Genomic DNA, 16,037 nt, shown 5'->3' with positions numbered 1-16,037 from the left:
CCAAATCTAGCAGTAAACCTAAAACGTTTAGGTCCCAGGTTTACATTTAAAATGCATAGTTCTAGACTTTTTAGTATCATTTAGTATTGTAGTGATGAAATATTTGCTTTATTTCACCAGCTGTGTTTATATTTTGTTGTACATCATAAGACCATTGTGCTGCCTCAAAGCCTGTCTGAAATAAGTTTTGAGAGGGAACTTCTTGCGCAAACGTTGCTTGCAAACTTATTGCCTGAATAAAGCATTCAGGAAACAAGTCAGCCTGAATATCATGCACATCCAACAATGAGATCTGAATGAAAGTCCGTTTGTGGTGAACATCATTCACTGTATCTTGCAGACTGCACGTGTTATGATGTTTTCAGTGAGGTCAGTCCTGCAGAACTTTGCATATCTGGATGAATACAGTTTCTCTCTCTCTGTTTTAGAGTGTAGGGATCCACGAGTGGAATTTCAGTGCAGCATCAGTTCGAGGTGTGAGGTAAAGGCTGTCTTCCCTAATAAACTTTAATTAAACTTTATTTTTAAGAACATTGATGAACTGACTTCCCTCTTCTAGAAGGTGAGGTGAAAGATAATATTTATATGTATAGTATGTAAATACATAATGGGGATTTTCACCTAGGATAAAGCATTTTTTAACCTTCTTCTCTTTTTTTTTTGGCATTCAGCATCTCCAAATTTGATGAGCGCAGCTGTTTTCTGTATGTGGTGAACAACTCAGAAGACTTCCAAATTTATTTCTGCACAGAGCTGCACTGCAAAAGGTATGCCATGTGTGTGTCTGATTGATCCCTCTTTACAGAAATTGCAGGTTTGATTGTCTACTAGACTTATTCTGAAAGCTAGAAATGCAAAGTGCATCGGCAAATAATTCTAAAAGCATTACACAACAGTGAATTATTTCCTTTCAGTCATGAGTGGGCAAGAATACGAGACCATAGAATAATGCAATAACTAATACTATGTGTAGGGCATACTATAAAGAGGTCTAAAGGTAATCACAGTGTGCATCTTTGTGTATTTAAAGCACGAGCGCCGTCATTTAATTCATTAGACTTTATTTGTTGTAAATTGTGATCATGTGAGTGTATGTGTTTTGTGTGTGTGTTGCGTAGCTTCTGTGATCTGGTGAACACTCTCACTGAGGAGGCCCGGAAAGGCTCAGAAGAGACTGAGTGTGAATCCGAGGCTTTAGAGGTAAATGATGATTGTTGCATACATTTGTTATATGTAGTACGAAGCAGCAGGGAGGTAAGACTGTGAGTGATTTGTGTTCTTGTGTGCCTGCAGTATGATTATGAGTACGATGAGCATGGAGAGAGGGTGGTTCTGGGTAAGGGCACATTCGGGGTAGTCTATGCAGGTCGTGACCTCAGTAACCAGGTGCGCTTAGCCATCAAAGAGATTCCTGAACGGGACAGTAGGTGAGCCACAGTTTCCCTTTTTCCATTTTTTCTGGAAGGAAATTTAATTTCACTTTTGGATAGGAATGTCTTTCATCGCAGTGAATTTATAATTTTTTTTTACAACATTTTGACAAGGTTGACAATTTTGCCCTTTATTGAATACTGTAACAAAAGGTACCGTTCTCATTGCATTCATGAAGACTTGCCACAATGTCATCATTTTCATACAGGTGTTGTGCGGCTGGACGCTAGGCTGATTTTAAAACATTTTTTTAAAGTTTTATTATGTTTAATTATAGTAAATTGTATTTTGATTACCAAACCTCAGTGCCACTCGTTGCATCAAATTCAGCATTGTCCTATATTCCTAAAAAATACAGTATGCGATTTGATCTATAAATGTACAGTGTTACAATGAGAGTGTCATAATGGTGAATGAAAGTCAGTTTCACAAGAAATAGCATAGAGGCACAAAATCACTGGGTTGAAGATCATGTAGGTGTGAGTGGAAATTAATGAGAATATATTTTATATATAGTAAAAATAATAACCAGCATCACTGTATTCTATGGCAAGCCTATCTTCATTATGGCATGCATCCGATGTTAGAAGTCTGATTACTTGTTACTGTTGTCAAGCATCATTTCTAGTGTTGATGCTGGAGTTGTGTGTGTGTGTGTGTGTGTGTGTGTGTGTGTGTGTGTGTGTGTGTGTGTGTGTGTGTGTGTGTGTGTGTGTGTTTGTTTTTGTGACATATCAGGACACAACTTTGTATAATGACATGGGGATGTCACAGGTATTACAAGGAGAGGGTGACTTATGAGGACATAACCCATGTCCCCATTTTTCAAAACGCTTATAAACCATACAGTATTAGTTTTTTTGAGAAAGTAAAAATGCACAAAGTTTCCTGTAAGGTGTAGGGTTGGTGTAGGGCGATAGAATATACAGTTTGTAAAGTATAAAAACCATTACGCCTATGGGATGTCCCCACTTTTCACAAAAAACAAACATGTGTTGTGTGTGTGTGTGTGTGTGTGTGTGTGTGTGTGTGTGTGTGTGTGTGTGTGTGTGTGTGTGTGTTTAGATGGCCATTATGCTGTTATCCGTGTTAGCCCGGATGGCTCAGTCAGTAAAGCATCAGACTTTTCATCTGAGGGTTTATACAGTTTATGTATAACATAAATGAATGTACAATGTTCATGTGTGCTTAGGAGGATATTAATTAATGCATAAGCAATAGTTTATCTAACAGCACATGTAAGGGCTCTGTGTTGATAGATATTCACAGCCTCTGCATGAAGAGATCGCCCTGCATAAACACCTCAAGCACAAGAACATCGTGCAGTACCTCGGCTCCATCAGCGAGAACGGCTTCATCAAGATCTTCATGGAGCAGGTGCCTGGAGGTGAGACCGACTCGTGCACGTCTTTAGCCCAAAATCCATCCATCTTATTCAAATGTAAAATATATTTGTGTTTTGCTGTGAACCGCAGGCAGTCTGTCAGCATTGCTCAGGTCAAAGTGGGGGCCTCTAAAGAACAATGAGCCAACGATCGGTTTCTACACCAAACAGATACTGGAGGGTCTCAAATACCTGCATGACAACCAGATAGTTCACAGAGATATAAAGGTAATAACCCGTAAATGTTTTGAGAGCCTCAGCTGTACACATGCCATATGCATTATGAGCCCTATACATTACTGCATTATTTCAAGAGGGTCTGGCTGCAGACTTGCACTTGCACTCTCAGACACTTGCAGTCTTTATTTTATATTTTGTTCTATTTAATTATTATTTTTTGTTTGGATCTCTCAACATTTTACAACAGTAGCCAGGTGTTGAAGACAAGAAAAAAGAAACTAAATTACGAAGTCGCTTGCAATCGCCACTTGCACTCTCAGCTACCTGTGACGTCACTTGCAGTCGACACAAATCATGCGTGTTGCCAATGGAGACAAGACACTGTGGTGATTAATGGATTAAAGATAATTTGGTGATTAAACGTATATAGTCATGCAAGAAAAAGACAAGACCCGCAAATCCGCGGCCACAGAACAGCAGAATATGAATGCAGTGCGCAAAGTCTCTCATTAAGCGTTTTCCTCCCGTAGAAAACATAATATGGCTTAATGTATTAAGATGCTATTAAAATATCAAATTCAATATAGTTTATAAATATAATGAATAATTTATAAAACATGGCAAAACATGCGCAAAACATGGCATAATGTGTCATAATAATAGACTAAGATGATAAAGACCAAACTCAATATGCTCCTCTTCATTATTCTAAAAGTGAAAAAAATAATAATAATAATAATTAAAATATGCATAACTAATAGGTATGTACAGGCAAGCAGGTGAGCCCAGAAAAAATGCAACACGCAAAGTTTCGCGTTAAGCGTTTTTTTTCCATATAGAATAGCTGTCTACAACTCTTTTATATCATTGTCTTTGTCCATTAAGCTAACGTTACATTACGTGTTTTATTTATAATGATTTTCTATGGGAGGAAAATGTTTAACGTTAACGCATAACGCATTGATGCTTTTAATATCACTTAATGCATTTCATAATGCATATATACAGACATATATTTGTTGGTCTGTATATACTTTAAGTCAACAGAAAGACATATAGGCTCCTGAATTGTCTTTATAGTCCATTATTATGCCACATTAAGCGTTTTGCTGTATTGGAGGACAAGTGAAAGTTTGCGCATTGTGTTTATGGCCATCTGCTTGCCTTGTAGTAAATTAAATAATAACTATATATTGAATTTGATCTTTTAATTTTAATTTATGTAGGCCTATCTTAATACATTAAGCCATATTAAGTGTTTGTTTTTTCTACGGGAGGAAAACGCTCAGCGAGAGACTTTGCGCACTGCATTCATATTCTGCTGTTCTGTGGCCGCGGATTTGCGGGTCTTGTCTTTTTCTTGCAGGACGCTGTACGTTACGGTACTAAATTTGTTTTAATTGTTTAATCACCACAGCATCTTGTCTCCATTGGCAACACGCATTATTTGTGTTGACTGCAAGTGACGTCGCAGGTAGCTGAGAGTGCAAGTGGCGATTGCAAGCGACTTCGTAATTTAGTTTCTTTTTTCTTGTCTTCAACACCTGGCTGCTGTTGTAAAATGTTGAGAGATTCAAACAAAAAGTAATCAACAAACAGAACAAAATAAAAAATAAAAAAGACTGTTAGTGATGTCACTAGCGGAAGCGCAAGTGTCTGAGAGTGCAAGTCTGCGAATGCAAGTGCAAGTCTGCAGCCAGACCCTTCTCCATTATTTTGATCTCGTTCAGATTTCTTTGAGATTCTGAACTTGCACAGAGGAGGGATTGATGCAATTACTTCTTTCATTGACCTGCAGGGGGATAATGTCTTGATAAACACCTACAGTGGAGTTTTGAAAATCTCTGATTTTGGAACATCCAAACGTCTGGCCGGGATTAACCCCTGCACCGAAACCTTTACTGGTACTGAGTGGATTATATGTTTTGTCATGTATTTCTACTGATCCTTTTGTCTGTAACAAGTTGATGTTGCTTCTATAACACTGAAGGACACAGATATTATATGTGCTGCAGATTTGATCTGTTGACATGGATTTATATCTTTAAAATATCTTTAAAATATTACTATTATTAGCAGTTATTTATTCCTTCCATGCTGTTTGTGTATGTCAGGTACGTTACAGTACATGGCCCCTGAAATCATAGATAAAGGGCCGCGTGGGTACGGCAAGCCAGCGGACATCTGGTCTCTGGGCTGCACCATTATAGAAATGGCTACAGGGAAACCTCCCTTCTATGAGCTCGGCGAGCCGCAGGCAGCTATGTTCAAGGTCAGGCCTGATTACTTTGTGTTCAGTATGCCGAATATGCAATCAGTTGACCACAAATATTTTTGTGCATCTTGCCATGTTTTTTACTGTGTACTGAATTTGTGCTTTGTTAAACATAAATGTAATCTGAATGTAATTTAGTAGATTTAAAACATTTTCTAAACCCACCAGGGCAAAATACACTTATATATAATTGTGTTTTGAAAATGCGTTTTTGCGATTGTGCTGGTGTGTTTTGTCTAGGTTGGGATGTTTAAAATCCACCCGGAGATTCCTGACTCTATGTCCACTGAAGCCAAAGCATTTATCCTGCACTGTTTCGAGCCTGATCCAGACGGCCGAGCCACGGCCAACGATCTGCTCACCCACGAATTCCTCAATGTTACATCACGCAAAAAACGATCAAAGAAGGGCAGTTTCGCAGGTGTGTGTGTGTGTGTGTGTGTGTGTGTGTGTGTGTGTGTGTGTGTGTGTGTGTGTGTGTGTTATATAGGCATTACCCCTTATACCAAGCAGTAATTTCAGTTGGTACATTCCATGAATAGGGAACAAATGAAAGGAATCCATTATTTGTTAGATTAAACTCAGCAAAAAGAAATGCCCTCTCGTTTCCAACTGCTTTTGTTTCTTATTAAATATGCTTTTAGTTTGTATTGTGGACATAACTCTCTTGGCTGTTTCCGCTGACTAAAGTAATACAGATTTTGGCATAAACTGTCGCATTTTCAGATCATTTAATAAACAATTGCAAAACATGTTTACATGTGTCAGAGATTTCACCTGCTTAATTTTCTCCCATTAGAAAATGTTTGAATTGTTACATCCAAAAAGTGAAACCCAAAATCATTTGGACAGCATGATGGGGGAACAAGTAAATATTAATTTCAGAATTTAATTACAGAATTCATGAAAAAAAATAAAAAATCCCAAAATGATTTAGATCAGTTTATCTTTTGTTTATGGTAAATACATTAATATCTGGTCCCAACTAAGTAGACCCGAATGAGTGGCTGGTTAATTTAGGCTACTAAATTAATTTTTGTTTTGTTTCTTACTTGGTGCATTTTTATTGTATTTATTTAATTTAAACAATTTTGAATGTTTATAGTTTTGTAATGCCTATTTAATGTTTACTGTTGAACTCAAATCACACAGCAGAGTTTTGAACAGTGTTCCGATTCAAAGCAAATTAAGAACTGCTCTTTGCTGAAAAAGAAAGAAAAAACTGAGTTTCCATCACTGTGTTGCCTCCCTTGTTTTATTATGGAAAGTGCTAATAATAAAACCATGATTTTTTTCTCTCTGCTGATTGTGTGAATTATGTCTTCTCATCTTTTTTGCAGCTCTTACACCAGGACCTGGTGAGTCTCATCTGTTTTGCATATACAGTAAATAATACTTGCATTTGTGGTTCACGGGTTTTAATGTTTTTGAAAGAAGTTTCTTCTGCTCATCAAGCCTGCATTTATTTGATCAAAAATACAGAAAAAAAATGTAATTATTTTTTTGAAAGAAGTTTCTTCTGCTCATCAAGCCTGCATTTATTTGATCAAAAATACAGAAAAAAAATGTTGATGCAAAGCTGAATTTTTAGGATCATTATCACATGATCCTTTAGAACTCATTCTAATATGATGATTCATTATCAAAGTTGGAAACAGTTCTGCTGCTTAATATTTTTTCAGAACATGTGATACTTTTTTAGGATACTTTGATGAATAAAAAGTAAAAAAAGAAAAAAAAGAAGCTATGTTTTTAAAATATAAATATTTTGTAATAACAATATACACTACTGGTCAGTAATTTGGGGTCAGTAATTTTTTTTTTTTCTTTTTTTTTAATAAAATCAATGCTTTTATTCAGCAAGGATGTGTTAAATTGATAAAAAGTGATAGTAAAGAAAAATATATTATTAGAATATATATTATTAGAATTTTTTTTTATTTTGAATAAATGCAGTTCTTTTTAACCTTTTATTCATCAAATATATTAGACAGCAGAACTGTTTCCAACACTCATAATAAATCAGAATATTAGAATGATTTCTAAATGATCATGTGATAGACTGGATGTTACATGTGACACTGAAGGCTGGAGTAATGATGCTGAAAATTCAGCTTTGCATCACAGGAATAAATTATTTTTTTAAAGTATATTCAAATAGAAAACTATTATTTTAAGTTGTAATAATATTTCACAATATTACATTTTTTTTCTGTATTTTTGATCAAATAAATGCAGGCTTGATGAGCAGAAGAGACTTCTTTCAAAAACATTAAAAATAGTAATGTTTCCAAACTTTTGGTCTGTACTGTACACAGTATTAATATATCATACCTTTTTTTTTGTCTTTGATTAAAACTTCCTGTAAATGTAGTCAATGTTTATATTCATATTTAGTCATGTTCATTCATTTTACTCTTTTCCATATTCAAGTTCAGTCAATGTGCAAAAAGATGCAAGGTCAACTGAAAATTATCATTGGTCATTTTAGTTTAGCTTTTCAATGCTGAGAACGATGCTTTAGGAGAGAGTGCGATGTATGAAGGAACATTACGCTGGTCGTGTCTTGTAGAGTATCTGCGTAGCATATCTCTTCCCGTTCCTGTTGTGGTCGAGGACACCAGCAGCAGCAGCGAATATGGATCTGTCTCACCTGACAATGAGCTCTGCACAAACCCCTTCAGCTTCAAACCCAGCACCAAGTGCTACAGCGAGAGAGAGGTCAAAGGTCATCGCTCACTCTTCCTGAGGTCAGCAGAGAGTACGAGCTTTGGTGCTTGCCGACTTTATATTTAATTTTTCTACTTGTTTTTAGTCGAGCACTCGTTTGAGATTGATGTGCATGCTTTTGTTTGCATGGAGTGCGTCTGCTTGTAGTAGATCTGTAAGCATACTCCTCCACACATTGTTGTAGTATTCCTGTGGAGAACTTTGAAGACCACAGCGCACCACCTTCCCCAGAAGAGAAGGACCCTGGTTTCTTCATGCTGAAGAAAGACAGTGAAAGGAGAGCGACTTTACACCGAATCCTGACTGAGGACAGAGAGAAAATAGTGCTTCACCTGCTAGAAGCGCTCACACAGGTGAACCGAGAACAACAGCTTGTGTGAATGACAGCAAAACCAGACATAAGTGTTCATTTAACACATTGTGTGTATGATTAGCATAAGATAAATTAGTTTTAGTTTATTACGAGATAATTTTAGTAATGACTGAATGGCACTTTTAAATTTATTTTTCATTTTATGGTAACCTTTTTTATTAAAGCAATGAGATGCATTGTAAATGTTTAGTGCAAGTACAACATAATTATTTTTAATAAGCTTGTGTTCATGCAGTCCTATGAAATCTTGCCAATTTGCAGTTGTTGTTTTTTTTTATAAGTGCTTTGTGTCCCTTTTCTGTCTCAACACAGGGGTCTGAGGAGACCAAACTGAAGCATCAGCATATCTCCACACTGGTTGCAAGTCTGGGAGATTTTGTGAGGATGGCGGACAGAAAAATAATTGGCAGCACCCTCTCTCAGCTCAAACTAGAGCTTGACTTTGACAGCACAGCGATCAGCCAACTCCAGGTGGCGCTCTTCGGCTTCCAGGATGCGGTGAGTGTCTAGCCAAAGCCATCTGATGAATTGCGCTCACAAATATTGCACAAATTTCATAGTAAAAAAATGTTTTATTGCGCTCACAAATATTGCACAAATTTCATAGTAAAAACACAGCTTTCTGCAAAGATTCCTATTCACAAATATTGCACAAATTTCATAGTAAAAAAACAGCTTTCTGCAAAGATTCCTATTGAAATGAATGGAATTTGCAGGCGAAATTTCACAGAGCAACAGTAAAGAAAAAGACAAAAAAGAGCAGGTTACTTCTGGTATGAAACAAAGTGTTAGCTTTCAAATTTGATCATTTTTTAAGAAATTTAAACAATAAAAACCATTTTGTGAACAGAACCTTGTAGCGACTCAGCAGCTCAGTTCAAGTGGCTTAAAGCATGAAATAAACATGAATGAACATCAGAAGGTATTAAGGGAAAGACATCAGTACTAGGGTTGGGAATCATTAGAAATTTTCCGATTCCAGTTCCATTAAAATTGTTAAACAACTATTAAAAAAATAGTGGTAAGGGAAAACTGCACAGTACTCAACTACTCAGTGCTCAATACTGTTTATAACTTACTGTCAACTTAATTTAAAGGTTTGCAATGTCAAAGTTCAACATATATTACAGTATACGGATCTTCATAAGTAGGGTTGGGTATTGTTAGAAATTTTCCGATTCCGGTTCCATTTAAATGAACTATTATTATGTTTTTTTTACTATTTTACCTTCACTGAATGTAGTGTTGCTGGAAGGTAGTAAGTAATGTTGAGTAATGCTAGTCCATCAATCAGCATGTGCTTCAAAGTTAATGTTTTTACACTATCAATAACATTCTGCTTTTCAAGCAGGAATAAGCTGGTCGGCCAAACAGTCCCTTGAGGACTAAGACACTTGTTCATTTCCCTAAATTAATGAAATAAAAAACTGTTATACTTATAACCATGTATACACACACTCCATTAAGCCCCTATTTTACAAATAATAATGCAGTCAGGAGATGCTGTGATGCAATGAGTGGTTTCCACATTTTTAAACATTTAAAATGCATGAAAATAAATATTTTCTATCACTTTGTTTATCACTCTTGAAATGAGCTGTACACTAAATAATCTAACCCTCATACTTACATAACAACAGCAGTCTATTTATTTGTGGACAGTTATCAAAGGCACGAGTGTGAGTACAGTCGTGGGAAACGTGTTCTTTTGTTAAAGACGCGGCGCGTCTGTGGAATGCGTGTCATTGGAATCAATGTGCTCAGTAATTAAAGAGACAGGGCGGTGTTTCTGTTATTTGGTTTGTGACATCCTTTACGGGAAACGCTGAATCGTCAGAACACCGGCGGAAGGCTGCTCACAGCGCTTGGTCACGTGTTGCACCAGAACCGTTTTCAGAATCGAAACTTAGAAATTGCTCAAGGTTCCGGTTCTTTTCAAAAAACATAACTCTACTTCTCAGTTCCCAGCCCTAATCAGTACATACCATTTTTTAAGTTTAAGTCCACCCACATTAATCTACTCTCCTGTCTGGTTTGTTTGTCGGACAAAAACGGTGTATTCAGTGTCATGATCGGTCAGTCAAGCTCCCTGCGAAACGTCAACTAATACAGTTTTTTTACTTCTTGCTTCACCTGAAATGATCACATTATTGAATTGTGTTGCGAATGCCATTTTATGTAGACTTGAAAAACTCAATGTCTTTTTTCCCTGAAGTTCAAATTTAAATGTGACTTTTCAGTAAAACTCCCAAAGTCCATTACAGTAAACGGGAATAGTTATGGCCCAACATTTTGTGTTTCTCCAGGTAAATAAAGTCCTGCATAACCACAACATCAAGCCGCACTGGATGTTTGCTCTGGATAACATCATTCGAAAGGCTGTACAGACTGCCATCATCATATTAGTACCTGGTAAACAGCAACAGTTTCTATTTTAAACAATCCATTTTCTTGGCTGCTGTTCATGTATGGCAGGGAATTCGAAGGCCCCTTATTTAACACAACTGAACTGACTCTCCACGATCTGACCTGGTTGTGTCCAGTAACTGTGCAGCCCTGCGGAGGCTCCAGGACGCGTTCATTTGATGTGTTTGTTTGTGCGCTCTCAGAGTTGCGGCCACACTTCACGCTGGCGTCTGAGAGCGACCCCGCTGAGCAAGAGGACATTGATGACGACACAGTTCCTCAGGGGAACGCTGCCATTAAGGATATAGCGCCACCTATCGCTCATCACGACGACACGGTGGCCACATCTGGAGTGAGCACGCTCAGTTCAACGGTTTCCCATGAGTCTCAGAGCGCTCAGCGATCCATTAGCATGGAGCTGGGGCGCATGAAGCTAGAAACCAAGAGGTAAGTGGTGGTGTCTTGTTTTATTTGCAGCTCTAATATACAGTATTTGGTGCATTTGTAAACATGCGGATGATAGTGACATCTGTAACAAATAATGCCAGTTAGTTTGACTTTTTGTACATAATTAGGTTAACAGATCTGTCACACCCCAATCAAGTATCACAGAGATTGTCCAGATGACTCCTGCTTTATTCCAGGTATTCTGAAGTAAGCTATTTGTGAAGAACAAACCCAGACCCAAGTCATTATTCCACTGCAGCTCTCAAATCTTGCTCCGGCTTCCACAATTTTAAACACATCGAGATGATTCTCTGATAATCAGTTAATCTGTCGATTATTTCTTATGAATCAAACCAAAAGCCTACAGAATATTCTGTTTAGTTTTGGCCAAACAATGGTAGAGCAGTTAAATATTCTTCTGGGGTACACAAATTCACTCTGAACACGAGCCCCTTTCATGCAGAGATTCTGGGGAAGTGCTGAGAGAGTTGTTCTGGTAATCTGGGGATTTTGCTCATTCACACAGATCCCATATAATCCCATAAAGATGAAGTGGCGTATTTCCCATCAAGACTAAGTGAAATCTACTGTGTTTATTGTGTAGCCCTGCTCATTCGTTTTTATGTTGTTCTCTCATAAGAACTGCATTGTGTATGTTATCGGTCAAATAGTGGCAGGATAAATGTTATCACTAGTATGACAAATCCTGCAGAATCTGGCCCGCGTTCAATCACGATTAAGTTTTGGGAACCTGGGAATATCCTGAGCATGGGAGCGAATTTTCCGGCATTCACACAAAACACTATTTAGACTTTGCAGTCAGTTAAAAAACTGACAAAACAACTACTATTTGCAGAAATGGCTCGACGAGTGCTACATAAACATACAAACAAATATAAGCCATTTATGTCGACATCACCCCCCTTCCCCACCCGCCCCGTATAGATCAGTATGCACTAGGGTTGCAAAAGGGTGGAAAATTTCCAAAAAAATCCCAGGAATATTCCAAAAAATCCAAAATTTCTGGAATGTTTCCGAAATTTACCGGAAATTTTCCACCTTTTTGCAACCCTAGTATGCACAGAGCGGTGCTCTCAGAACACGTGTGTGTTTATTTGCATTAAGTCGTACGTTTAACCACTCTAGACTAATTACGTCATGATCTCTACAGTTGTAGACTTGCACATGACTGTGTTGGTTTGTGTGCTCCAGGCTGCTGGAGGAATTGATAGAGAAGGAGAGAGAGTATCAGGCCATCTTACAGCAAGTGCTGGAGGAGAGAGAACAAGAGATCAAACTACTGAAGTGTCGATCCGGGCCGGCCGGTAAAAACATCATCACAGATAATCTTTGTGATCTGACTTTGCATTTTCAGAGAGAATCGCTTTCATCAGATGGTTGATTTTCATTTCTGTATTTTGTATTCCACCTCTTGCTATGTATTAAATCATTGTGCTAGAATATATTTTCAGTGTTAGCCTTCAAGATGAACACTACACTACAGTCTAAGCCTGTGTTTCACTGTTGATGGCAGATGTTCCTGCACACTTCTTCATGAGCACAAGTAGTTCATTTGAACGAGAGGGAGACCAGGAACTTCTGGAATGGCTTAAACAGCACGGGGCGGATGCAGATTCTATAGAGAGGGTAATATACAGAGACAGAGCTCCGTTTGGTCACCAGACACTGGACATAGGAGTTGTCCTGTATGTAAAAACAGATAATGGAATATTTTCTGTCCATATCACAGATTATAGCTGAAGATTACAGTCTCGATGACATCCTTCACTATGTCACAAGAGACGACTTGAAGACTTTGAGATTACGGTGCGTGAACATTACTGATATTCTGTAATATATTCTGTTTTTTTAGCTTATGTTTACTACAACGTCTCAAAAACTGGCAAGGACATTTATAGGTTTTACTTCTAATAATATATGTGTGTGTACTGTGTATATTTATTATGTGAATATAAATGCACACACATGCATGTATATATTTAAGAAAAAAAAGTTTATATATATATATATATATATATATATATATATATATATATATATATATATATATATATATATATATATAATATTTTATATATTTATACACACAAACACATGTAAATACCTGTAAATATTTATACTTTATATACTTAATGTGTGTGTATTTATATATATAATAAATATACACAGTACACACATATATTATGTAAACAAAAACCTTTATTTTGGATGTTTGACAGCACTAATTTATTTAATTTAATTATTGTAATATATATATATACATTTTTGTTTGTTTTGTTTTGTTTTTTTAGCTTATGTTTACTACAACTTCTCAAAAACGGCCAAGGACATTTATAGGTTTTACTTCTAATATTCAGTACTCTACTGTTCAGAAAGTTAGGATCAATAAAATAGTTTTTATGTTTTTAAAATAAGATTTAACTAGGATGCATTTATTCTAGTTCTGTGAAATGATTAATCGCATCCATTGTTTACAAAATATATATGTGTGTACTGTGTATATTTATTATGTGAGTATAAATGCACACACATGCATGTATATATTTAAGAAAAAAAATGTGTGTATATATATATATATATATATATATATATATATATATATATATATACACAGTACACCACACATATATTATGTAAACAAAAACCTTTATTTTGGATGTTTGACCACTAATTTATTAAAAAAATAATAATAATATTATGAAATACAACAATTTATAATAACTGTTTTCTATTTTAATACATTTGCCATTAATCCAGTCATCAGTGTCACATTAAAACAGCATTTATTAGAATTTTTTTATTAAATTTGGCCCGTCTCCACACATAAATTATATTTCATGATGATAAAGTTCTTAGTAAATATTCTCAGCGGCACACTCTTAATAAATATTTTTATTTTCTATATTCAGAGGTGGAGTCCTGTGTAAACTCTGGAACGCTATCACCGAGCACAGAAAGAAGCCAGGCTGAAGACGACAGCGGCATACATGTGCCCTTCTCACGATTGAGACATAACCAAATATTTAATGGGATCAATTCAAGTCTTCGTGATAATTCATATCGCGTCTTTTACCTTTTTTATTCGTCTGTGAAACTGCAGTTGTACAAGTGACTGTAAATGAATTGTTGCAGATGCACACATTTGATACGTGAGCGCTGTTACGACATCTTTATACAGGACGCTTGTTTTATTTTTGATATTTGTTTACAGAAACATGTCTTGAGCTGTCTGAGAACCTTTTCCAGTCCAAATCCCTTCTCCTTTCAGAAAAAGACACTGAAACTAAACACATATGAGTCTGTGTGTGTATGTTTTATATATTTTTCATCTATCATTTATAAGGTATATTGGCACATAATATACCTTTTTTTTAAATCAAAGCTAGTTATATTTACTTATATTCTGAATTACAGCTATGAAGAAACACAATAACCAATCAAACTGTACTGTATTTCCACATATTTGGGATGACAAATGAATAAAGCTCCTCTGAAATTGTTTATGAATTCCCTCAGAGGTACTTTCCTGAGATAATATGTAAACTGCACTATGTTTCACCATCCAGAAGCACAGAGAATATATCACAATAGTGCACTTATGTCTATTTATTCCGCACAAACCTCCAAGACCTTTTACATTTTTGGAAAATTACCATTTTAATTTAAATTGATGGCACTGCAAGTTTCTAGGGAAATCATAAAACATAAATACACATCTAATGACTTAATATGGTCATTTCATTTCAGTGGTTATTTATTTTTTTAGTCAGTGCTAGGTCAATCGGAGGGAAAAAAAAGCTTAGTTTATATGTTTATATATGCATATACAGGGCTGTGTAATGTGACAATCATGTAATAAGTTTGAAACCTGTGGTAAATGTTTGCATGAGCAATTTTGTGCAAATTTGAATTTCACTTTTGAAGCAAATAAAAACTTTGAAAAAAAAAAAAGATTCTTCATAATTCCAGCTAATTTACACTTGTTGTGTAAAGGTATTTAACGTTTCTGGTTGTCATACTGTGTGTGTAGATATGTCAATATAAGAATGTACCTATTGTTTGCTAGGATTTCATGCCCACTACTGCCTACGTGTGTGTGTGTGTGTGTGTGTGTGTGTGTGTGTGTGTGTGTGTGTGTGTGTGTGTGTGTGTGTGTGTGTGTGTGTGTGTGTGTACTAGAAACTTTCGGGCAGGTGTGTTGGAGCTAAACTCAGGATGGTGGACCTCGGGGAACAGGATTGGAAACCACTGACCTGTCATGTCTCAGCAAACAGACCAAAATTTAAGTAATAAATATCTGCATCCATTGAAATATAATGCCTTTACATGTGATTTCACAATCACTTTATGTAATTAAAACAGCAATAAGAAAACTTAATTGGGAATTTATTTGTTTAGGTCTCAAACAGAGAGTGTTTGATTGCATAAAGAAAGACAAAAGTAACTCCTTACAAATACACTGCAAATAAGCCTGACCAACACAGCCTTATGCTTACCAGAGCAGACATGTGGTGATTATTTCAGCCAACAGAGGGAGATGCAACCTACTCTGGTGGTGTGCTGCTACTTTCACCAGCTTTACAGTGTAATTGAAAGATCCTTGCAAAAATATCTTCCAGGATTGCAAGAGCTGGATTTTGAGGAAGGTTTGTCTCGACTGAAGGGCATCAGTGTTCTAGACATTACCTAAGAAAATGTCTACAGCTTTCTGCAAGGAAGGTCAACAAGTCTTCCGAAGAAAAAAAAGAAGCTCAAGTACTTTTTTTGACCAAGTGATTTTAATTCTTGTG

At 36.3% G+C, this 16,037-nt stretch overlaps 1 protein-coding gene across 1 annotated transcript in view; it reads left to right on the top strand.

Annotated features, from left to right (window-relative positions):
• LOC109048836 (mitogen-activated protein kinase kinase kinase 5-like) overlaps window positions 1–15,198 on the top strand; it is a 43,989-nt gene extending 28,791 nt beyond the window's left edge. Inside the window, exons 12-30 of the mRNA XM_042747428.1 lie at window positions 429–481; window positions 672–767; window positions 1,119–1,200; window positions 1,294–1,427; window positions 2,691–2,818; window positions 2,907–3,043; window positions 4,794–4,899; window positions 5,110–5,267; window positions 5,511–5,691; window positions 6,611–6,628; window positions 7,843–8,020; window positions 8,185–8,353; window positions 8,686–8,871; window positions 10,680–10,785; window positions 10,983–11,226; window positions 12,439–12,551; window positions 12,761–12,873; window positions 12,977–13,053; window positions 14,157–15,198. Coding sequence (XP_042603362.1) covers window positions 429–481; window positions 672–767; window positions 1,119–1,200; window positions 1,294–1,427; window positions 2,691–2,818; window positions 2,907–3,043; window positions 4,794–4,899; window positions 5,110–5,267; window positions 5,511–5,691; window positions 6,611–6,628; window positions 7,843–8,020; window positions 8,185–8,353; window positions 8,686–8,871; window positions 10,680–10,785; window positions 10,983–11,226; window positions 12,439–12,551; window positions 12,761–12,873; window positions 12,977–13,053; window positions 14,157–14,217 — 2,340 coding nt within the window. The 3' untranslated portion in view covers window positions 14,218–15,198. The remainder of the gene's footprint in view (window positions 1–428; window positions 482–671; window positions 768–1,118; window positions 1,201–1,293; window positions 1,428–2,690; window positions 2,819–2,906; window positions 3,044–4,793; window positions 4,900–5,109; window positions 5,268–5,510; window positions 5,692–6,610; window positions 6,629–7,842; window positions 8,021–8,184; window positions 8,354–8,685; window positions 8,872–10,679; window positions 10,786–10,982; window positions 11,227–12,438; window positions 12,552–12,760; window positions 12,874–12,976; window positions 13,054–14,156) is intronic.
• Window positions 15,199–16,037: the final 839 nt, after the last annotated feature.

Source organism: Cyprinus carpio, chromosome B20 (assembly GCF_018340385.1).
Source record: "Cyprinus carpio isolate SPL01 chromosome B20, ASM1834038v1, whole genome shotgun sequence".
Lineage (NCBI taxonomy): Eukaryota > Metazoa > Chordata > Actinopteri > Cypriniformes > Cyprinidae > Cyprinus > Cyprinus carpio.
This window is presented reverse-complemented; position numbering and strand designations above follow the sequence as displayed.